General features: G+C 46.2%; 1 protein-coding gene and 1 pseudogene across 1 annotated transcript in view; one reads left to right on the top strand and one right to left on the bottom strand.

The window, feature by feature from the left end:
• GNG4 (G protein subunit gamma 4) overlaps positions 1-25,016 on the top strand; it is a 73,558-nt gene that overhangs the window by 37,051 nt on the left and 11,491 nt on the right. Inside the window, exons 2-3 of the mRNA XM_008268237.4 lie at positions 369-507; positions 6,074-6,182. Coding sequence (XP_008266459.1) covers positions 6,084-6,182 — 99 coding nt within the window. The 5' untranslated portion in view covers positions 369-507; positions 6,074-6,083. The remainder of the gene's footprint in view (positions 1-368; positions 508-6,073; positions 6,183-25,016) is intronic.
• LOC138845081 (large ribosomal subunit protein uL10 pseudogene) lies at positions 19,639-24,677 on the bottom strand (annotated as a pseudogene).

Here is a 25,016-nt window from a genome sequence, read left to right as displayed (position 1 = left end):
AATTTACACATTTTTCTAGAATGCACATATGCTTTTATGATAAAAACTGTGAACAGTTTCTATTTGGCAGAGGTTTGGCTGGAGCTGGAACTGTGAGAGTGAGGAACAGAGGATTCAGGCAGCTGAGTGGGCAGGAAGGCCTCTGGCCAGGCCCTGGGTGGGCTGTGCCCTTTAGGTTGTGTCCCCATTCTGCCCCCCGTGTCAGATCAGGGGTCTCTCTGCCTCTAGCTCCATCTCTGCCCAAGGCCTATCTGAGTGTCCCCAGGCTTGCAGGGACAGCTGCAGAGTGTGGGAGTGAGGTGGTTGGGGGCACAGAGAAGGGGACTTTCCCTACACTTGTGCATGAGTCTCCCTGGTTTTGCTTTCAGGTGAGTTCCAAAGTGGGAGCCACAGATCAGCGTCTCATCTGACCGCTGACTGCTGACTGCTGACCGCTGCTGCTGCCGCCGCCGCCACCACCAGTCCTTGTCGCCAGCCCAGGCCTGTCTCTGTGCCACCTCTCAGCAGGTAAGGGGAATGACTTTTCCTACCCACACCCAAGAGTAGGTTCTCACTAGACAGCAGGTGTCTGCCAGGCGTGTGTGGGGGGGCCTGACTGAGGCTTGGACATCAGGATCCTTAAGGTATGGCCAGCTCCTCACATGGTCATTTTCTTCTAGCAATTGTACCGACCTAACCCTCTCTCCCATGCTCCTTTAAGCTAGAGCTTAATGAGGCACAGTGGCCTCCACTCTTCCAGAACGTCTAAGTACTGTGCCCTGAGTCAACTCAGCAGTGCTGCGGGTAGAACCACCGTGCCCTGGTCCCCCATCCCCGACCTTGCATTGATTGAATTGTGCCCCCCACGACAGCCCCACAGGAAGCCCACCTGTGTATTGTGCACTTCTGTGCCCAGGAAGAAGGAGCTCTCTGACCATGGCAGCACCCAGGGCTGGCTCCTGCGCTGTTGGCTCATTTTTCCTTTTGCCTTGCCTTCTAGAAGGGAAAGCTAAGAATCAGGTTTAGCTTTGCTACGTCTTCACTTTGTCCCCAGTCCATTTTTTCTTCTTAGGCCAAGGTGAGATATACACAGGTGCACATGTGCGCACACACAGATACACATGGAGACACATGCCTCAGGTCACAGGGAAGTGTGGCATCCGGGTGGTCTGAAAAAAGTAAAGGTGTCATTCCAGTGGAACCTGAAAGGTGCCTGGCCAGGTAGGGAAGGGCAAGCCTCAGAAACCTATAAGAGCTCTGTCTTCCCTCTCTCTGTCACTACCCATGGGGTTGTTTCTTTAAGAGGCTCAGTTGTCTTTGGTTCCAGTTGGCAAAAGCCATTTCCTTCTCCCTGCCGGCTATGCCTGAGTGACTGTGCCCACGCGGACAGAGCACACACACACCACCCCACCCGCCACCCTGCCATCTCACTCCCAGGTTGGGCAAGGTTTAGGACCACTGAGTCTGTTCTGGGAGAGCAGGATGAACCAGGTGTGTGGGCTGAAATCTTCGGGGCTTGAAGGCCACATTGCACCAAGGAGGGCCAAAGCTGGGAACAGTGTCAGAGAAATGCGTCCTGCACTCTCACAGACAGACGAGCTCCGTGAAGTCCAGTTACTGAGCGTCCTGGCCGTTTCTCCTCCAGCACCAGCATGTGATGGCTCAGCCTCACTTCTCTAAGTGCTGCCACATGCCAGCAGCACTGGGCAGCTCGTCAGAATCCTAGAGCAGTCCCTAGACCCAGTGCATTTCATCGTGACCCACAGGCACCTTGAGGCTCAAAAAGGACTGACTAAGAGAGTCTCTGCTGGACATGAGAGCCCTTGCAAGGCAATTGGGCTGACACAAAGAAGCAATAAAGGGGAAGTGATTCACAGCCACCTCTGGTATGTGCCTTGGGAGATGGTCGAAAGCAAGCTTCCTGGGGGCTGGTGCTGTGGTACAGCAGGTCTGGCCACCCTCTGTGGTGCCAGCATCCTGTACCAGAGCACAGTTTGTATCCTGGCTGCTCCACTTGCCATCTAGCTCCTTGCTAATGCAACTGGGAAAGCAGCAGAAGATGGCCCAAGTACTTGGGTCCCTGCTACCCACATGGGAGACGTGGATGGAGCTCCAGACTCCTGGCTCCAGCCCAGACCAACCTGCCACTGTAGCCTTCTGGGGAGTGAACCAGCAAATGGAAGATCTGTCTTTCTCCCTCTCAGTTATTCTGCCTTTCAAATAAACAAATAAATCTTTAAAAGCAGAAAAATCAGAGACGTCCCAGAACGCAGGGTCATAGTCTGAATCTCAGGTGCGTGAGGTCAGGGAACCGGGTTGATCAGTACAGTCACACACACATGTCCAGTGGCTACAGGATCACTGAAGACAACGAGAGGGAAGTCCTGGGACCAGAAGCAGGCAGCTGAGGGGGAGCGGAGTGGAGCAGAGCAGAAACGGAAGGGCAGGCAGGAAGAGGCTGCTCCAGCCTTGCTTTGGAAGCTTCGTTTAATTGCTTTGGGATGGGAGTCGTGGTTACCCCTCCACCTCCTTCTGGGTAAAGATGCAGATCGGAGGAGGAGAGCCTGTCTGTATTTTTGTGTTTTAAGATTATCAGATGAAAAAGATACAAATATGTTTTTACATGCTGAGCAGGAACCCAAAGTCACCAGTGTTAGAGGAAAAAGGGGAGTGAGTGGTAGGGCAGAGCAGGGAAGAGATAGGACTCCCCAGTCAGACTCTCTCCCCACAGTGAGGATCAGAAGTAGACCTTGGGGCTGGTGCTGTGGCAGTAGGTTAATACTCCACCCGTGGTGCTGGCATAACCATATGGGCACCGGTTCTAGTCCTGGCTGCTCCACTTCCGATCCAGCTCTCTGCTATGGCCTGGGAAAGCAGTAGAAGATGGCCCAAGCGCTTGGGCCCCTGCACCCACATGGGAGACGCAGAGGATGCTCCTGGCTCTTGACTTCAGATCCACTCAGCTCCGGTCATTGTGGCCAACTGGGGAGTGAAGCAGGGGATGGAAGACTTTTCTCTCTCTCTCCCTCTCACTGTCTGTAACTCTACCTCTCAAATAAATAAATAAAATCTTTACAAGAAAAAGTAGACCTTCCAGGCTCCACCTAGCTCAGGGCTCTGGGGCTGTTTCTCTGTGAGTCTCTGGGCTCCGTTCCTGGTTGATTCCCCAGTGGTCAGTATGGCTCTTGGAGCTCTGGGCATGAATCAGTCAAAGCAGCCAAAGACAGAGGCTGCTTCCCTCGTGCCTGGCCTCTGGAAGACCCTTCCCTACGAGCCCTGCAGACTTTCCCGGCGCCCCAGGGATTGGGACCAGGGCAGGGAGAGCGTCACTGCTGCACCGGGGGGCACGGAGGTCGAGCCTGGCACTTTCAGCTCACAGGGAGGAAGGGGCCCCTGCTGCTCCGACACAGAGGAAGAGCTGCTGTGCTGGAGTCAGGTGGTGTGGACCCGGAGACAGCCCAGCTGTCAGTGCGGTGGGGTCAGTAGGGGCCTGACTTAGAGGCCCTCCTCTGTGGTCAGAGCAGGCTGAGTCCTCCTCTGAGGACAAGAGGACGGGGGCAGTGAGGGGGTGGTGGAGGTTGCAGTAGGGCAGATGGAGGGGAGATGGTTTGGGGCAAAGGGTCCTATTGCCAGGCAGCTTTGAGTGCCACATGAAGGCTGGGCGGGGGAAAGGGGGTGTTTATCCTGCGGCACCAAGCAGCACTTCCATGTTGGGGTGACCCAGAGTCAGGCCCTAGGGAGAGGAAAGGGCCAGGGCAGGAAAGTAGAGGCTCCTGGGAGAGCACAGCGGCAGCCTTGGGTCGTGTTGTTCAGGTGAATGTGAAGCTGAATGCAGTCAGGAGGGAAGGAAGGATTGAGACGCCGTCCCGGGGGATGCTGAGCCCAGGAGTGCAGCCCCCTGGCCGTGGACAGTCTGGGGGCCTGGTTGTGGGTGGTGGATGTGGGCTGAGAAGATAGGAGGATTAATGGGGAGACGATGAAGGGATGAGAGACCCCAAGAGGAGGCAGCTCTGCTCTGGCTGCTGGAGCTCCCAGAGGGTCAGGCGCACCCCCTACCCCCAAGTTATTTTATGACCCAAGACACAAAAAGGAAAGTGTGGCTCAGGGGGCCTTTTCCAGGTATTACGCGTGCTGACAGAGCCCTCTTCCTGAGGTGTGCAGGGCAGTGGAGGGTGCTGCACACACCCACTTCTTCATGGGCTGAGAAGGAGCCAGGAGCTGCCGAGCAGGGCCTTCCAGGCAGCAGGTTCCCTGGCAGGAGCAAGGGCGGCCCCATCTGCACACGCACATCCATACACACCCTCACCTCACACACACCCGCCCATGCCTGCAGCACAGGGCCCTCTCCTCCTCCCTTTGCCCTTCCCTGTGGTGTTCGAGCATCACTCCTGCTGGTCCCAGCTCTGCTTCCACTTCATCCGGCCCCCTTCCCCTCCACTTCCCTTCTCAATGGAATGAGGGGGTGGATTCTGGGACAGGACAGGGAGGAGGACCAGGATTGGCAGGCAGTGGCTTAAGGAGCCCTCTCCAGTGGCAGGAACTAGACTGTGTCTGCCTTGTTTTGTGTGGGTGGCCACACGCAGGACACATGCGTAGGAACATGGGCTCTGCTCTGGATCGTGGTGGGTGTTCCCTGGGTTTCATAGACCCCCAACCACTCATAGTCCTCCATCTCTTGAGGAAAGGTTCCCAGACAAGATAGATGCACCTGTTCAACTCTGATTTCAGTGGCTGATCCGCTGATAGCAAGAATATTTTAACTTCTTTAAAATTGCCTTTGGACAAATGAAGTTGCCATCATGCCTCATTGGGCCAGAGAGTTATTAGCTCATACCTGTAAAAATCCTGCCAGGACACTTGTTGCAGCCCTCACAGCTGACGCTGTGCTCATGGGAGCTCGGGCCACTGTGTGCTGGCAGCTGGCAGACCTCACCGTGAGCCTCCTCTGAGCAGTTTCTCATCAAAGCGGGCACCTGTGATCTGCGCCTGCTTCTCCAGCACCAGTTGGCGTCCAGTGGCCTTTTCTTCACCACGAGGCATCAGTGTGTCGGGTCAGGAAGAATGTCTTTGTCCTTCTGGCAAAGCACATCTGTGGTTGGCATTAGAGTATGTGTGTTTGTGAGCGTGATATATTTTTTTAAAGACTTATTTATTTGAGAGAGAGAGTTACAGAGAGAGGGAGAGACAGAGGGAAAGGTCTTCCATCTACTGGTTCACTCCACAAATGGCTGCAACAGCTGGGGCTGGGCCTGTCCAGAGCCAGGAGCCTCCTCTAGGTCTCCCACACAGGTGCCGGGCCCAAGCATTTGTGCTATCTTCTACTGCTTTCCCAGGCCACAGCAGAGAGCAGGATTAGAAGAGGAGCAGCCGGGATACGAACCAGTGCCCATATGGGATGTCGGCACTGTAGGCAGAAGCTTAGCCCACTGCGCCACAGCGCCAGCTCCATGATATTGTTTAAAAGACAAACTCCCGACAAAGTCTGTAAGCTTTTTGGAATGACGGCCAATTCAAATTCATGACGAAGCAAATTTCATCCATCAGAAATATGCGTGTAGAGCTGTCAGTTGCTGAGACAGCCAGATGGGGTGTTGTAAAGAACACTCGGCTTGGCTTCAAAGCACGGAGTCTGGGTTCCAGATCCACATGTTTTGGCTGTGGCCGTTGGCCTGATATCTCTGAGTTTTGCACTTTTTTTGCCTTTCCAAAATAAAAATTAGCATTGTCCTGCCAACCAGATGCATGAGCAAACACACATGTGAGAAAACGACTTAGCACCAGCGGAGTACCGTGTGAATGTCCAGGTGCTGCTTCTGTTGGTGGTTGCTGGTTACAGGACCAGCGCCTCTGGCCTTACCCTCCCTGGAGCTGAGAAAGTCTTCCAAACAAAAGCGTGCAGCTCGCTCCGCCTCCTGCAGCAAAACACTCATTTCTTCTGGCCCGGGAGGGCTCACAGTGCTGCCCAAACTTCCAAATGCTCCCTGGCTTGGACAGAGAAGCTGCAGGTGGTGAGAGGCGGGGGAGGGCCAGGGCGCATCCTGTGTCCCCCTTGGGAGAGAAGCGCGTGTAACTGTGCTGCCTTGGTTTCTTCCAGGGGCAGCAGCATGAAAGAAGGCATGTCGAGTAACAGCACGACCAGCATTTCCCAAGCCAGGAAGGCGGTGGAGCAGCTGAAGATGGAGGCCTGCATGGACAGGGTGAAGGTAAGTTTGCACAGCCAGCCTGCTCGTCCACCCCAAACACAGAGCCACACAGCCGAGCTGCCGCAGAGCAGCCCTGGGAGAGTTAGCCCCGGCCTCGGCTGGGCAGCGGTAACATTTACAAACGAGCGCTTGCCTCTGAGTCCCGAGTGTGCCCAAGGATTCAAATAATGCAAAATACACAGTGTGCCGGACCTGACTTCCAGAAGGAGTTGCCAAAAATAGACTCCTACTCAGCTCAGCTCTACCTAGCTCTGTTGTCATGCCAATAAGTGAGAAAGTTTATCGCGTTGTTTATCTGTGAATTTAACAAGGAGGTCAGTCTGGTTTTTGGCTGGGACCAGGGCCTTGGAGGTGATACAGGGGCACTGTCGGGAGTGAGACACTGAACCGTGCCTGCGTTTGTCCAACACCCTTTCGGGGAAAGTGGAGAAAGGTGCCAGCTGCCCCCCATGTGCATTTCTCGGCCGAGTGTGGGCCTCTTCGCTCTGGATGAGCGGAAGCGAGGTGGAGCCACTGTTTCTCCAGGTGCTGTTCAGAGGTGAGTGCCAGGCCAGGCCAAGCAGGTGGTTCTGAAAGGCACCGGGGGCTTCTTGAGGAGGGAATTTGTGAGGAATTTGACCTGGGGAAGTTCAAGGCCACTGTGTTGGTGGTCTTTGGGGGCACAAACCCAGGTGTCTCACTCGGGCAGCAGGCAACTCCTAAAGCCTTCTGGTGGCAGAACCAGCAGTCCCTCCTTGAGGCGCCATCACCAACAAGTGCTGGAGTATGGCCGGATCGCACGGGCTCTCCTGCTAAAAGGATAGTTGCTCTTTTCCTTGGGACTTTGGGGTACGAGCTGTCTAAGGAGACAGACAATACTGAAGTGATCATCTGGTGGCTTCCTGAGGACGGTAGTGGCCCCGAGGAACCACCTTTGTGGCATAGCCATACAGTCACACGATGATTTATTTTTACCTGCCTTACCTTGAACTCTAAATGTGTGGCTGAAATACGTAGAACATAACTTGCCACTGTAGCCACTTCCGATGTATGGTTCAGTAGTATTAGGTACATTCACAATATTGTGTAGCTCTCAGGTGGATCGCTCATGTTCCCAAACAGAAACCTGCTAAACCACAGCTCCTTCTTGCCCCCTGCCCCAGCTCCTGGCCACTGTCATCCTTCTGTGTCTATGAATTTGACTACTGTAATTCTGCATGTCTGTGGAATCATACAGTATTTGTCCTTTTGTGACTGCGTATTATACTTAGGATAGTGTCCTTAAGGTTCATGGGAGTTACAACATGTATTCAGAATTTTCATTCCTTGGTGGATATATGACAATTCGTCTATCCATTCATCTGTCAGTGGACTTGGGTTGTTGCCACCTTTTGAGCGCCATGAGAAAGGTGGCACATATTGTGAATGTGGGTACACAGGTGATAGTGGAGATGGCTGGAATAAAGGTCCTTACCTGCCCCTAAGAAAAGAATGTCAGAAGACCAGTGTTGTGGTATAGTGGGTAAAACTGCTGCCTGCGACACTGGCATCTCATATGGGCACTGGTTCGTGTCCTGGCTACTCCACTTCTGGTCCAGCTCCCTAATGATGGCCTGGATAAAGCAGCAGAGGATGGCCCAAGTACTTAGGACCCTGATACCTATGTGGGAAACCCAGATGAAGCTCCTGGCTTCAGCCTGGCTCAGCCATGGCCATTGTGGCCACTTGGGGAGTAAACCAGCAGATGGAAGATTCTCTCTCTCTCTCTAACTCTTTCAAATAAATAAATATTAAAAAAAAGAATTTCATATATGAGACAGTAGCATAGAGCAAGGAAGCAAAGTTTAATGAGGTAGTACATTGACAGGCTGGATGGACAGCTCACCAGAAGAAAGTGAGAGTGCCTGGTCTGTTCAGACTCAGGTTTATAGGGGTCCGAGGTCTGCTTCTTCGCACTGTTTCTCCTTCCCCTCCCTCTTCTCCTGGGATGCTGCTGGTTGGACTTTCTGGGTATGAAATTCCTCCCAAGGTTTTATTGCCCAGTGTCTTTGGCCTTGGCCAGGAAGTTTCTCCTGGGATGTCTCCAGGCAGGAAGGCTGGGACCACCTCAGAGTTACCTGGACGTGGGTGTGCAAGCACTGGGCTGCTTCTAAGGCTGCAGACTTCTTCTTTTTCCCTTTTCCCTCTCTCACACACAGGCTAGTGTCTACGCTTCTCCCTAACACAAGTACCCATGTGATTCCTTGCTTTCAGTTATTATGAATAGGTTCCCAGACATGGAATTTCTAGACCACGGAGGAATTACATTGTGCATTTTGAGGAATGGGCAGACTGTTTCCATACAGGTTTCATCACTGGGCATCTCCACCAGCAGTACACAAGTGTTCTGGTTTCTCCACATTCTGACCAACACTTGGTATTTTCTGGTTTTGATTTTTATTTAATGTATTTATTTTAACAGAAAGATAAAAATTACATATATTTATGACATACTACAACATGTTCTTTGATATATTTAATGCTGTTTTGATGTATTTGTACATTGTGGAATGGCTAAATAAAGCTATTTTACTTAGGCATGGCCTCACATACTAATCATTTTTTTGTAATGAGCATACTTTATCTATTATCTTAGCAATTTTCAAATGTACAACATACTGATATTACTTGTAGTCACCATGATGTACTGCTTCCTCGTGTCAAAATGAAAAATGAAATTTTGTATCAAATATCCCAATTTCCCCACCTTCAGCCTCTGGTAACCAGATTTTTACACTCTGTTCTATGAAGTCATCTTTTTCACATTAAGTGTATAAGTGAGGTGTAAGGCATATATCTTTATCTATATTTATCTTTATTTATCTTACTGCTTCATTCACTTAACAACATGATGTCCTCCAGGTTCATTCATATTGTCTCAGTCGACAGGATTTCATTAATTAATACTCCATTGTGTATGTATACAGTGTTTTCTTTATCCATTCATCTGTTGATAGTGACTGGAACAAAATTCATCCCCATGTGCCCAACACTGGGCAGTCAGTACCTCAGAGAGACTATATATCTGGGGAGGGGGATTCTGTTGTCTGCAGTCCTGAATGTTGGCTTAGCCCCACACTTTGCAAGTTAACAAAAGTGCTTTGTAAAAGAGAAAATGGGTATTGGGGGAAGTGGTCTGGCAAGTTACTGGTGGGACTACTGGGGGCTGCTGTTTGGCCATCTCTGTGTAGCTCCAAGATTAACAATTAGCTTTTGTTAATTAGAAGGTGAAAAGAAGATGAAGATCTATTTTTTTTTTTTACAGTTGCAATTGTGTGGCTAGTCCCAAGGTTAGAAAGTAAAGTGATAAAAGGAAGGGCAGTGTGTTACGTTGATGGACACCTAGGTTCATTCTGTACCTTGGCTGTTGTGAGTGCAGATACCCCTTGAGCATTCTGACTTTAATTCCCATTGAGTGTACCCAGTGGTAGAATTGCCGAAGTGTAGGCTACTTCTATTTTTAACTTTTGAGGCGTTTCCATAATGTTTTCCAAAATGGCAACTGATCTGTATTCCCACCAACAGAGCAAGGGTTCCCTTTCTCCATAACCTAGCCAGCATTTGCTGCCTCTCATCCTTTTGATAACAGCTATCCTAACAAGTGCAAGGTGATAGCTCATTTTGGTTTCAATCTGCATTTCCCTTCTGATCAGTTGAGCCTGCTTTCCTAGTGAGTATGAAGCGTACATGTGGGGTCCACCTTGGGCATCCCTTGCTTCAGGGCACAAGGTGGCTTTGAGGGGAAAAAAATCTGTTTGATGTCGGGAAGGAAGGGGAAGAAGGGGAGGGGAAGGGGGGTGTATTGATATCTGAGGGCCAGGGAGAGGCACGGCCTTTCTGGGGGTGGATGTGGGGTCTCTGCAGAAGAGGAGGAAGCAGAGAGGGAGCCTGCGTGGTAAGTGATAGAGGGCAGCCCCGCAGAGGGAGGAGAGGAGCAGTTCATAGATTTTCACTAAACTCAGCGACTGCACCGGAAGCGCCAGGTCCAGATGAAACACTGCGATGGATTTTCCAAGAGGGGAGAAAAGAGTCAGCCCCCGCTGGCTGCACCGTCGGAGTGCAGAGGAGGTGCCTGTGCCAGCGAGGGAGGCACAAGCTGGAGAGGAACAGCTGGAGGCTCCCGGGACAAACCGTCGCGGTGATGAGTCCCAGAGCGGAGTTCCAGGTGGGAGGAAGGCAGATGGAGACCCACGAGGGCAGCCCGGGTAAGGCAGGCACCTGGGTGAAACCTCAGCGAGCACCCCAGCTGTCCTGGTGTGTAGCAGCCAAATGCGGAACTCGCTGCCAGCCTTGGTGGTTTCACATGTTCGGGAGAATCAGGAAGGCAGGAAGGAAAGGACAGCATTTGCTGCTCAGGAGAGAATGATGGGCACATCTGTCACCAGGAGAGAAGGAGAGCAAAGGTAGCAAAGAGTAATAGTGCAAGCTTAGGGAGGTCGGGAAAAAGAGAGCCAGAAGACCCACTATCATCCCCATTTGCACTGGGCAACTAACTACAGCCTTTTTTTTGGGGGGGGGGGGGGTAAGGGATAGGGAGGCTTTGCACCACATAGTCCACAGCGAGACTTCAAATCCATGCCAGGTCAGGGCCCTTCTTGTCCTCGTGCCTCCGTTCACTTCATGTTTATCAAGGACCTCCCCCTGCCCACCTCCTCCTGAGTCACTTCCCTCCTCCTGCTACTCTTCTCCATCATGCCCAATAGTGCATCCAAGCAAAGCTCAGGTCAGCAGCCGAGCCCGTGTGAATGTTCTCCCTGTTGTCATCACAACCTGTGTGGCCCTGCACAAGGAAGGGGGGGGGGGCAGGTTCCTAATAGAGAGATGAAGAGTACGTGGAAGGTGAATTCTAGAAACTGTTTTGGTCCTTAGAGAAAGAATGCATCGTAGCCTGTTCTAACCATTAGAAGCTCAAGCAATGTATAGTCTTATTGGGAAGGCACATATATGACCTTGATCACCAACAGGCGGGCTTTGGCGAGCAGCTGAGGGAAGTCTGAGCCAAACAGAGCGTGAGAGGCACAACTGGAGAAAACAGGCCCCAGGGCTGGCCTGTGCAGCCTGCGGAGCAGATGTGATCTGAGAGAGGTGGGTACAGATGCGCAGCAGGGCCAGGAGGCAAGCTCCCAAGTGAGCCTCCAACCGCCTCTGCATTTGGCACACCGCAGGGTGCACCGTCCCCCTCCCCACCCCCTTCTCGTGCTGCAGAGGAAAGGGAAACAGCTGACGTTGGGCAGCCGGTCCCATGGCTGTTGACTTGGGAGGCTCCAGGGTGCCTTGAGTAAACCTAGCTCTTAGCCAGGCAGGGACCGTGAAGCAATGGGTGGACAGGCCAGGGCAACTTAGCCAAGGTCAGTCTCAATGTCTCCCTTTCTCTCATCCACCCTTATGGCCCATGGCCGAAAACTTAAGTTTCAATGTGGTGGGCTAACAAACTTGTGACAGGGCTGTGCTTGGGCAGAGGTGGATTTTGTAATCACAAGCTTTATTTGGTGAATGTTGACAGATAAATCAGCCATTGTTGGGCCTACCTTCTATTGACTACTAAAACAAAAATGAGGACAGAGAAGAAGAATTTCAGATAATGACTCCACTAAAAGCCCAAGAGATGCCGGGGAAGTGGGTATTTCAAAGTTAGACGAGTGCTGAACGGTACTGACATCCAGGAAGGGAGACTGCATCAGGACAGAAATGATGATTGTTCACAGTCCTCCTCCACGAAAGTTAAGATGAATTTAGAGGACAGAAAAAGAGAAACAGCTTTTTGGAAAAAAGGAATGTTTCCATTTACTCTTTGATATGGTGGTTTTGAAATTTGATTCTTAAAAAGAGAATGAATGACCAGAAATTACTTAAGGCAGAAAATGTAATGGTACAAAGATTGCATTCACTGCTGTTCAAGATTTTTATTTAAGGAATACAAACTTCATGTATTTAATATATACAAATTTGAGAACGTTGTGATTCTTCCCCCCACCTCCCTCCCAACCATATTCCCACTCTTCTCCATCTCCCTTTCTAATTCTTATTTTTTCACAAAGATAAACTTCCAGTTAACTTTATACTCATAAGATTAACCCTACACTAAGTAGAGAGTTCACCAGATAGTATGAAGAAAAAAGAAAACAAAAACAAGCAAACTAGAAAACATATTCCTTGACTGTCAAGACAAGGATTGTGGCCAGCGCCGTGGCTCAATAGGCTAATCCTCCACCTAGCGGTGCCGGCACACCGGGTTCTAGTCCCAGTCGGGGCGCTGATTCTTTCCCAGTTGCCCCTCTTCCAGGCCAGCTCTCTGCTGTGGCCAGGGAGTGCAGTGGAGGATGGCCTAAGTGCTTGGGCCCTGCGCCCCATGGGAGACCAGGAAAAGCACCTGGCTCCTGCCTTCGGATCAGCGTGGTGCGCCAGCCGCAGCGTGCCAGCCGTGGCGGCCATTGGAGGGTGAACCAACGGCAAAAGGAAGACCTTTCTCTCTGTCTCTCTCTCTCACTATCCACTCTGCCTTTCAAAAAAAAAAAAGACAAGGATTGTTCAAAATCATCACACTTCAAGTCAGTTTCACTCCTATAGATTACCTCTTTGGTGCTCTATTAGTCACCACAGATCAGAGACCATATGATATTTGGCTTTATGTGACTGGTTTATTTCACTAAGTATAATGGTTTCCAGTTGCATCCATTTTGTTGCAAAAGACAGGATTTCCTTTTTCTACTGCTGGGTAGTATTCCATAGTGTATATATACACCTTAATTTCTTTATTCAGTCTTCACTTGATGGACATCTGTGTTGATTCCATATCTTTGCTATTGTAAATTGAGCTGAAATGAACATGGGGGTACAGATTACTCTTTAATATGTTGATTTCATTTTCTTTGGATAAATTGCTAGGAGTGGGATGGCTGGGTTATGCGGTAGGTCTATATTCAGCTTTCTGAGATATGTCCATACTGCCTTCCACAGTGGCTATACCAGTTTACATTGCTATCAGTAGTGGATTAGGGTACCTTTTCCCCACATCCACACCAGCATTTGTTGTTTGTTGATTTCTGTATGAAAGCCATTCTAACTGGGATGAGGTGAAACCTCATTGTGGTTTTGATTTGCATTTCCCTGATGGCTAGTGATCCTGTACACTTTTTTCATGTGTCTGTTGGCCATTTAAATTTCTTCTCTTGAAAAATGTCTGTTCAGGTCCTTTGCCCATTTCTTGACTAGGTGTTTGTTTTGTTGTTTTGAGTTTATTGCGTGCTGTATATAGTCTGGTTATTAACCCTTTATTAGTTGCATAGTTTGCATATTTTCTCCTATTCTATCAGATGCCTCTTCACTTTGTGGAGTGTTTCTTTTGTTGTGCAGGAGCATCCCAGTTTGATATAATCCCATTTGTCAGTTTTGGCTTTGATTGCCTGTGTTTCTGGGGTCTTTTCCAAGAAGTCTTTGCCTATGCAAGTGTCTTATAGAGTTTCTCCATTGTTCTCTAGTAAGTTGATGGTATCATGTCATAGATTTTTGAGCGGATTTCTGTATAAGGTATAAGGTAGAGGTCTATCTTCATACTTCTGCATGCGGAGATCCAGGTTTCTGAGAACCATTTGTTGAAGAGACTGTCCTTGCTCCAGGGATTGATTTAGCTCCTTTGTCAAAAATAAGTTGGTTTTAGAGGCGTAGGTTGATTTCTGGAGTTTCTGGTCTGTTCCATTGGTCTATCCATCTGTTTTTGTACTAGTACCAGATTGTTTTGATTATAACTGCCCTGTAGTATGTCTTAAGATCTGGTATTGTGATGCCTCCACCTTTTTTTGTTGTTATGTAGGATTGCTTTAGCTATTTAGGGTCTCCTATGTTTCCATATGAATTAAAGCATCATTTTTCATTTTTTCTAGATCTGAGAAGAATGTTGTTTGGTATTTTGATTTGGATTGCATTGAATCTATAAATTGCTTTTGGTAGTATGGACATTTTGATGATATTGATTCTTCCAATTCATGAACATGGAAGTTTTCCCACTTTTTTAGATCCTCTTCTATTTATTTCTTCAATGTTTTTTAATTTTCATTGTAGAGATCTTTGATGTTCTTGGTTAAATTTATTCCAAGGTATTTAAATATTTTTTGTAGCTATTGTGAAAGGGCTATGGAAAATGGTACTAATTTATATTCTTATCAACAACGTGTCTCTATTTCCCCAGATTATTCCCCCAAACACCATCATTTATGCCATAACAAATGTTTCCCAGAAACCTCTTATTTAAGGTGTACAAACTTTATGCATTTCATAAATACAACTTTAGGAACATAGTGATTCTTCCTGCTCTGCCCACACTTGGGCCCTTCTTCCTCTTCCTAATCTCATACTTTTTTTTTTACTAAGATCTGTTTTTTCCCAGAAACCTTTAATTTAAAGAATATAAACTTCATACATTTCATAATTAGAACTTTAAGAACGTGGTGGTGATTCTTCCCACCCTTCTTCCACATCCCTCTCCTATTCCTATTCTTATTTTTTACTAAGATCTATTTTCAATTAACTTTATACACGTGATTAACTCTTTGATAAGTAAAGAGCTCAACAAATAATATGGGGAAAAAGCTATTCCTCAACAGTCGAGACAATGGCTGTTCGAAGTCATTGCTCTCAAGGTGTCAATTTCACTTCTATAGATTGCTTTTTAGGTGCTCTGTTAGTTAACACAGGTCAGGGAGAGTGTATGATTTTTGTTCTTTTGGAACTGGCTTGTTTCACTAAGTATAATGTTTTCCAGTTTTGCCCATTTTGTTGCAAATGACAGGATTTCAGGTTTTTTTAACTGCTGTGTAGTATTCCATGGTGTGCATATCCCATAATTTCTTTATTCTGTCTTCAGTTGATGGGCATTTGCAGTTTCCCCAATGCTTTACTCTAGTAATTGGATGGTATCAAGTCATAGCTTTAGATCTTTGGTCTGTTTTGAGTTGATTTTTGTGTAAGATGTAAGCTTAGGGTCTTGTTTCACACTTTGCACACAGAGATCCACCTTTCCCCGCACCAGTTGTTGAAGAGAGTGTCCTTTCTCAGGGGTTGTTTTTAACTCACTTGTCAAAGATTAGTTGGTTATAGCTGTGTGGATTAATTTTTGGGATTTCTTTTCTGTTCCATTGATCTGCATGTCTATTTTTGTGCTAGTTTTGATCATAAGTGACTTGTAATTTATCTTGAAGTCTGGTATTGTGATGCCTTCAGCTTTGCTTTTGTTGTTTAAGATTGCTGTAATTATTTGGGGTCTCTTGTGCTTTCATATTAATTTAAGCATCATTTTTTTCTAAATCTGAAAAGAGCGTCCTGGGTATTTTGATTGGGATTGCACTAAATCTATAAATTGCTTTGAGTAGTATGGATATTTTGATGATATTAATTCTTTCAATCCATGAACATGAAATATTTTTCCTTTTTTGTGTCTTCTGTTTCTTACTGTAATGTTTTATAATTTTCATTGTAGAGATCTCTTACATCCTTTATTAAATTTATTCCAACCCAAAACAAACAGATCAGTGAAATGAAGATCTGGTTTTTTGAAAAAATAAACAAAATTGATAAACCATTGGCCCAACTAACCAAAAAAAAGAAAAAAACTGGAAGAAGACCCAGATTAATAAAATTAGAGGTGAAAAGTTGTTACAACTTATACCACTGAAATAAAAAGAATCATTAGGAGTTGTTACAGGGGCTGGTGATGTGGGGTAACGAGTAAAGCCACTGCCTACAGTGCCAACATCCCATATGGGTTCGAGTCCCAGCTGCTCCACTTTTGATCCAGCTTTCTGCTGTGGCCTGGGAAAGCAGTAAAAGATTGCCTGAGTCCTTGAGCCCTTGCACCTGCATGGGAGACGCAGAAGAACTCCTGGCTCTTGACTTCAGATTGGCATAGCTCTGGCCATTGCAGCCAGCCTGGGGAGTGAACCAGAGGATGCAAGTCAGTCTCTCTCCCTCCCTCCCTCCCCCTCTCTCTCCCTCTCTCCCTCCCTCCCTCCCTCCCTCCCCCTCTCTCTCCCTCTCTCCCTCCCTCCCTCCCTCCCTCCCTCCCCCTCTCTCCCCCTCTCTCCCCCTCCCTCTCTCCCTCTCTCCCTCTCTCCCTCCCTCTCTCCCTCTCTCCCCTTTTCTGTTTCTGTAACTCTGCCTTTCAAGTAAATAAATAAAATCTTTAAAAAATAACTTTATGCTAACAAATTGGAAAATCTAGAAGAAGTGGATATATTTCTGGGCACATAAAATTTACCAAAATCGAGGCATGGAAACATCAAAAACCTAAATAGACCAATAATCAAAAAAGATGGAAATTGAATCAGTAATAAAGACCTCTCAACAGTGAAAAACCCAGGACCAGATGGCTTCACTGCTGAATTCTAGCAAACTTTTAAAGAACTAATCCCAATTTTTAAACTATTCAAAACAGTTAAAAGAGGGGGAATCCTCCCAAACTCTTTCTGTGAGGCCAGTGTCACCTTAATTCCAAAACCAGAAAAAGATACAACAAAAAGAAGAGCACTGTAGACTGACATCCCTGATGAACACTGATGCAAGGATCCTCAACAAGGCACTAGTTAATTGAATCCAACACATCAAATAGATCATCCACCTGGACCAAGTGTGATTCATCCCAGGGGTATAGATCATACACACATCAATAAGCATGATATGTCACTTTAACAAATCAACAAATGAAAACCACATGATTATCTCAGTAGATGCAGAGAAAGCATTTGATAAAATACAGCATCCTTTCATGATAAAAACCTTAAGCAAAATGGATATAGAAGGAACTTGCCTCAACAAAATCAAGGCAGTAAATGATAAACCCACCATTGTTATTCAATATAGTTCCAGAAGTGTTAGCCAGAGCCATTAGGCAAGAAAAAGAAGTCAAAGGGATACAAATTAGAAATTGTTTGCAGATGACATGATTGTATATATAAGGAAACCAAAAGACTCCTCTAAGAGACTATGGGGAATTAAGAGAGAGTTTGGCATGCAGGTTATAAAATCAACACACAAAAACCAATAGCCTTTGTAAACACAAACAATGTCATGGCTGAGAAAGAATTTGTAAGATCAGTACCATTCATAACAGCTACAAAAAATTTAAATATGCCTATTAATAAGTGTTAAGTGGAAAAAACTATATATAGATTTAATTTGAAAAACAATATATTTTTCAATAGACATATACCTAAAACAAGATTACTCAGGCTGAAAGTGAAAGAATGGGCAAAACTATACCAGATATATACAGTATAAACAAGGTTTGTATGTGGAAAATGACAGAAATAGCTGATGAAAAAGTCAAAGCAGATTTAAATAAATGGAAAAATATTCCATGTTATTGGATAGGAAGACTCAGTGCTGTTAAGATACTGGTTCTTACCAACTTGTTCTATATATTTCAATGTAATCTCAATTAAAATCACATCAAATTATTTTATGGATATTGAAAAACTGATTCTAAAGTTTATATGAAAATGCAAAAGACCTAGAGTAGCCAGTAAAATACTAAAGAAAAACAAACTTGGAGGACTGATGTTACCTACTGCAAAAGTTGCTCTAAGGCTATAGTAATCAAGACAATGTGATATTGGTGAATTAATAGACATGTATTTCAGTGAAACAGAAGAGCACAGAAATATACCCGAATGAACATAGTCAACTGATCTTTGACAAACAAAGGGAATCCAGTGGAGGGAAGATAATCTTTCTTTTTTTAATATAAAACCTGTCATTTTAAAAAATATTTATTTATTTGAAAGTAAGAGTTACAGAGACAGGTAGAGACAGAGAGAGAGGTCTTCCATCCGATGGTTCACTCCCCAATTGGCCGCAACAGCTGGAGCTGCGCCAATCCGAAGCCAGGAGATTCTTCCAGGTCTCCCACATGGGTATAGGGGCCCAAGGACTTGTGCCATCTTCCAGTGCTTTCCCAGGCCATAGCAGAGAGCTGGACTGAAAGTGGAGCAGCCAGGACTCAAATCAGCACCCATATGGGATGTCGGTGCTTCGGCCAGGGCATTAACCCACTGTACCACAGCGCTGGCCCCAAAAAGATAGTCTTTCAACAAATACTATTGCAATAATGAGGCATCCATACATTTTATGAGAATCTAGACATAGTCCTTTCACATTTCACAAAAATTAACTCAAAATGAATAATAGACACAAATGTAAAGACAAAATTTTAAAATTTCTAAAAGATAATGTAAGAGAAAATCTAGGAGACCTTGGTTTTGCCAGTGAGTTTTTTTACATACAACAGCAAAAGCATCATGACCCATGAAAGAAAAATTGATAACTTGATTAAAGTTAAACTTCTATGAAAGACACTGTGAAGGGAATTAAAAGACAAACCACAAACTTGAGAAAATCTTTGTAAAATGTATATCTGATAAGCAGCTTGTATCCAAAATATAGAAACTCAACAGTGAGGAAAAAACAATAAGGAGAAGAAACTTACCTTTAAGAGATGGGAAGAAGAAATGAACAGATACCTCATGAAAGAGAATATGCGGCTGGTGGATAGCATAAGAAGAGATACCCCCAACACATATCACTAGAGATATGCAGACTAAAACACCAGCATTCCCATGCATATCCATTAGAATGGCTAAAACTCAAAAGCATTGACAACATCACATGCTGGTGAGGATGTGGGAGAAGAGGGACTCAGTTCATTACTGATGAGAATGCTAAATGCTGTAGCCATTCTGGAAGTTTCTTACAAAGCTAAGCATATTCTTACCATATGATCAAATCATGTAAAACATACACAAAGCAAAATATAAGGAAATGTCAGGAGATACAAATATACTGGACCAACTTTATTTTATTAATATTTGCTTTTTAAAAAAGATTTATTTTACTTGAAAGTCACAGTTACACAGAGAGAGAAGGAGAGGCGGGGGGGGGGGGTGTCTTCCATCCGCTGGTTCACTCCCCAGATGCCTGTAACAGCCAGAGCTGTGCCAGTCTGAAGCCCGGAGCCAGGAGATTCTTCCAGGTGTCTCACGTGGGTGCAGGGGCCCAAGAACTTGGGCCATCTTCCACTGCTTTCCCAGGCCATGGCAGAGAGCTGGATCAGAAGTGGAGCAGCCGGTTCTCGAACAGGCTCCCATATGAGATTGCCAGTGCTACAGGCAGCAGCTTTACTCACTACACCACAGCGCCGACCCCAACTTCTTTTTGAGTCTCGTTGATCCACTAAGGGCAAGGAAATACCTAAACCTTGTCCACCTTTCCTCACATGTCCTCCTATTTTCCTTCATAAAATGAGGAGTACATAAATTATCCACAAAATAGTGTGAAATCTTTCTACAAGTAGTGTTCATGGAATACTTCAATATGTTTTTTTTTAAGAGAATTAAGCCTTTATTTCCTTATTTCACAAATAAAGCTGGCTGAGTTGGTAGCTTTTTGGTGTTTAGTCGAAGAGACCAAATCCCATATCCTTGTCCTACTCCTCTGACTCTTTCTTGGCTGAGAGTGCAACAGCAGCAGGAGGAGCATCAGTGGTGGAAGCAGCCACAAATGCACATGGATCAGCCAAGAACGCATTGGCCTTTTCAGCAAGTGGGAAGGTGTGCTCAGTCTCCACAGACCAAGCCAGGATCTGCTTGTACCCATTGATGGTAGAATGGAATACTGATGCAACAGTCAGATAAGCAGCCTGCAGACAGACACAGGCAACACTGTGGACACCCACCAGAAAGCAGTGCAGTTTCCTCGGTGATGCCCAGCGCTTAGGGATTGCAGATGCTGCCGTTTTCAAACACCTGCTGGATGACCAGCCCAGTGGGGAAGGGGGAGATGTTCAGCGCATGCAGCAACGTGGCTTCACTGGCTCCCACTTTGTCTCCAGCCTTTATCAGCTGCATATTGCTCAGGATTTCAATGGTGCCCCTGGAGATTTTAGTGGTGATACCAAAGCCTGGAAAAAGGAGGTCTTCTCGGGCCCCAGACCAGTGTTCTGAGCTGGCACAGTGATCTCACAGGGGGCAGTGGCACCAGCTGGAGCACCTTATTGGCCAGCAACATTTCCCTGATCTCAGTGAGGTCCTCCTTGTGAACACAAAGCCCACATTTGCCTGGATATGAGGCAGGAGCTTCTCTAGGGCCGTGTTGTTTTCCAGATGCCCTGGATGGCCTTGTGCATCATAATGTTCTTATCATCAGCTCCTCAGCATTGCCTCGGAGGGACACGCAGATCTGCGATCTGCTTGGAGCCCACGCTGTCTGCTCCCGCAATGGAACATTTTGGATACTAACCTAGAAGTTGGGTAATCTTAAGTAAGTAGTTGGACTTCCAGGTCACCCTTTCTTCCTGGGCATCACGACAGTGTATCAGGGATTGCCATGTGAAGTTTAAAGATGATGCAGCTCTCAAGAGGACACCTGGCAAGAAACAATACATTCTTAAAGCTATAAGTTGTTAGGACCATGTCCTTTGACTGTAATGCCGTGCAGTTAATGGTAGAAATACGTATTAGCATCAGGAACCTTTTAAAATGCTCTCTTAAACAATGAAATTGATTTGACAATGCAAATCATTTTTTAAAAAATAGTCATAAAAGACTCGAATAACAGAATACTTTGTTATTGAAAAGGCAGCATCAATTTTGTAAAAAATATCTATTTAAATTATGTATAAATTCAATGTCAATGTCAATAGAACTAAAATTCCATTTAGGTTCTTGGGAAAGCAAACAAAATTATTCTGAAGTTAAATTAGATGAAAAATCTCTGAGACTATCCTGGAAATTTGTTTATAAAGCAAAAATATGACCTATATGGTATGTTTGAGAGGGAGGATACATAGACTTTTCCTACCAGCTGTTAAAACATATTCGGAAATCATACTATTGAAAGCTTTCTGATACTCCTTTAGGAAAAGCTAGATGAATGAAACAAGATAAGAAGTCCCCAGATATATTGGGAATTTGGATTATGATCCAGGTGGCATCTCAGATAAATGGAGAATGGATTTGGAAGTTGTTAACTTTATAAAGTAGTTAAGCTACATAGTTCACCAATTTTAGCCAAATAAATTTCAGATGGAGTCTCTGCTCAGGCCGTCAAAATAGCATACCATAAATTAGATGGGTTAAACAACAGAAAGGTATTTTCTCACTGTTCTGGGGGCTGGAAGCCCAGGAGTCAGTAGGGTTCAGGTCTGGAGGGGCCCCTTTCCTTGGGTTGCAGATAGCTGCCTTCTCACTGTGTCCTCTCATGGTCTTCTATGCCTGTAGGGAATGAAAGCCAGCTCTTTGGTGTCTTCCTCTTATACAGACACTAGTCCTATTAAATTAAGAGCCCTCTCTTGTGACTGGATCCGTCCCTAATTACTGCCCTGAAGGCCTTGTCACACTGTGTTATGGCTTCCACTTATATGTTTTGGGGAGACATGATACAGTCCATAACATAGATCCAATGAAACCATAAATGTCCTAGCAAAATAAGAGTGTTTTTATGATGTGAATTTGAGAAGGCCTTTCTAATCATATCATAAAATCTATAGTTCAGGGGCAGGTCTTGGCCTAATGGTTAAGCTGGTTGGGACACTTACATCGCATATCAGAATGACAGAGTTTGAATCCTAGCTCTTCTCCCTATTTCAGCTTCCTGCTAATGTGCACCCTGCAAGGTATCAGATGATGCTTCAGGTTCTTGGGTCCCTGACACCCTCATGGGAGAGCTGTATCAAGTGCTTGGCTTCGGGCTCTGGCCTGGCTCAATTCTGGACTTGGAGGCATTTAGAAAGTGAAGCAGTGGGCTGGCGCTGTGGCTCACTAGGCTAATCCTCCGCCTGCGGTGCCGGTACTCTAGGTTCTAGTCCCAGTTGGGGCATGCCGGTTCTGTCCCAGTTGCTCCTCTTCCAGTCCAGCTCTCGCTGTGGCCCGGGAAGGCAGTGGAGGATGGCCCAAGTGCTTGGGCCCTGTACTCGTATGGGAGACCAGAAGTAGGCACCTGGCTCCTGGCTTCGGATTGGCGCAGCGCACCGGCCATAGCGGCCATTTTGGGGGTGAACCAATGGAGGGAAGGAAGACCTTTCTCTCTCTCTCTCTCTCTCTCACTCTCACTCTAACTCTGCCTGTCCAAAAAAAAAAAAAAAAAAAAGTGGAGCAGTGGAAGGGAGCTCTCACTGTTGATCTCAGACTGACTGACTCTTGCCCTCTCTCTCTCTCAAATAAGTGAATTTAAAAAAAAAAAAAATTCTGTTCATAAAGTAAAAGCCTTTACTGAATTTTGGAAAATTCTATATAGTAACAATTCCCCAAAGTAAGGAAAAGAATTTGCTACCCAAATAACAAAGGATTAAAATCTCTGAATATAAGTGAAAAATCGGGGATTTTTTTTTTAAATGTAGTAGGCAGTCTGAAAAGGAGAAATGTGAATACTGAAGCATACAAAAAGAGTTTCCTTTCATGAATAATACAAGAAATTTGATAAAAACAACACTGAAATCCAGATTCCGGATGTTTTCTCTCTCAGTGAAATCCAGTGTCGTCCATCAAGTGTGTGGTGAAGTCAGCAGTTGTTTTTGTGGTTGGCGTGGAAACTGGCACAGACTTTCCAAAAGGAAATCGAGGATCTGTGGCAAAATAGTGGCAAAATATTTGCTGTGTGTGCCTTTTTTTTTTTTTTTTTTTTGAAAGAGTTACAGAGAGGCTGAGAGAGAAAGAGGTGTCTTCCATCCACTGGTTCACTCCCCAGATGGCCATAACGGCCAGAGCTGTGCCAATCTGAAACCAGGAGCCAAGAGCCTCTTCCAGGTCTTCCCACATGGGTACAGGGGCCCAAGGACTTGGCCATCTTCCGTTGCTTTCTCAGGCCATAGCAGAGAGCTGGATCCAAAGTGGAGCAGCCGGGACATGAACCGGCACTCATATGGGATGCTGGCACTGCAGGCAGCAGTTTTACCTGCTATGCCACAGCGCCGGCCCCTATGTATGCTCTTTGAGCCAGCATTGTCATTTCTAGAAGTTTACTCTGAAAACTACTGGGCTTCCCAGTTTAAGATGAAGTTAAGATGCCCAGGAATGTTGAGGGTCAAAAGAACAATGTTTCTTTTTTCCTTCTCCCTTCCTCCCTTCTACTCTCCCTCCCTCCCTCCCCCCACCCAAAGAAAGAGGGGGAGAAAGATCTTCCATCTGGGGTTCATTCTCCAAATGACTGCAATGACCAGGACTTAGCCACCCTGAAGCCAGGAGCCTGGTACCCCATCCAGGTCTCCCATGTGTTTGCAGGGGCCCAAGCACTAGGGCCATCTTTTGCTGCTTTCCCAGGCACATTAGCAGAGAGCTGGATCAGAAGTGGAGCAGCCAGACTCTAACTAGTGCTCAGAGAGGATGCTGGTGTCTCAGGAGATGGCTCAACCACAGCATTGGTCCCAAAAGAAAGTTTCTAGGAGAAAAGAAACATCAATGACATTTATATCATTGACAGAGCCAGGAGTCTAGTGACAGGAATTGTCGATTTTGCCCTTTTGATGTGTCCAGTCTAAACCCTGGCTCCAACTTAAGATAATTTCATGATTTAGATTTAACGCATTTCTTCCTTTTATTATTCTCTACAGGAACATTCTTAATTCTCACCTGGATCTTTAGAAATCAAGCAACTCAGATGCTAATGTTCTACAGTCAAAGTTAGAAATAAAGACAGGGTGATCAGAATGTGTAGTTCAGGAACAGAGTCAGATAAAAGGAGAAAAACCTTTGAGTTGAAATCAAAGACCAGAATGGGGGAAGTAGAACAGGAAGGGGAAAGTTCATTTGGAGAAGAAAAGGAGTTGTCACATTCACAGGGAAGCTTTCCAGTCCTCATCTGTTTCCTCAGATGTTCTCTGTCCTACCATCACTCCACAAGAATCATGGAAATGTAGCCCCCATATGTGGAAGAGCACCCATTGTAGCAGCTAGCAGCAAGCCGGCAGGTGTTAGCTTCCGATTTACAGGAATGAAAGCCGAGTGCCCTGAGTACGGCATTGTTGGGCTTGTTTCCTTTTAAATAAAAGATTTATGCATTCATTTATTTATTTGAAAGAGTAACAGAGGAGACACGGAGAGCATGTTTCTTTTTTTTTTTTTTTTTTTTTTTTTTTTACAGGCAGAGTGGACAGTGAGAGAGACAGAGAGAAAGGTCTTCCTTTGCCGTTGGTTCACCCTCCAATGGCGGCCGCGGCCGGCGCACCGTGGAGGATGGCCCAAGTGTTTGGGCCCTGCACCTGCATGGGAGACCAGGAGAAGCACCTGGCTCCTGGATTCAGATCAGCGCAGCGCGCTGGCTGCAACAGCCATTGGAGGGTGAACCAACGGTAAAACGAAGACCTTTCTCTCTGTCTCTCTCTCTCACTGTCCACTCTGTCAAAAAAAAAAAAAAAAAAAAAAAAAAAAAACCAAAACTAGGGGCAATTGGCCGGGACATACACCGACCTGCTAAAAGGGGTGTCAAGTCAAAGTCCATGGTGGATCTGGGCCAGTCATGCTCTGGACAAGCTAAGTGAGGGCTTCCCTGTTAGGTGGCGAAAGCCATGGAATAATAGCTATTGTGCAGGTGCAGTTGGTGATATTAAAACTCTCTTTCCTGCATCTTCCAGTGTGCAGTTTGCTTTTGATGGAAGAAACAAAAAGCCTTTCTGCCAATGACAGTGGTTACCCTGCTGGGGGACACTTGACCTGAGAATTCACAGAGGGACTCTGTTGTATGACTCTCTCATCCACACTTCTCTCCCACCATTCCTTCCTCTGGTTTCTGCTGGTACAACTTTCCCCACTCCCAGCTAGATGCCGTCTGGGACCCACC

This window comes from Oryctolagus cuniculus, chromosome 13 (assembly GCF_964237555.1).
Source record: "Oryctolagus cuniculus chromosome 13, mOryCun1.1, whole genome shotgun sequence".
NCBI lineage: Eukaryota > Metazoa > Chordata > Mammalia > Lagomorpha > Leporidae > Oryctolagus > Oryctolagus cuniculus.
This window is presented reverse-complemented; position numbering and strand designations above follow the sequence as displayed.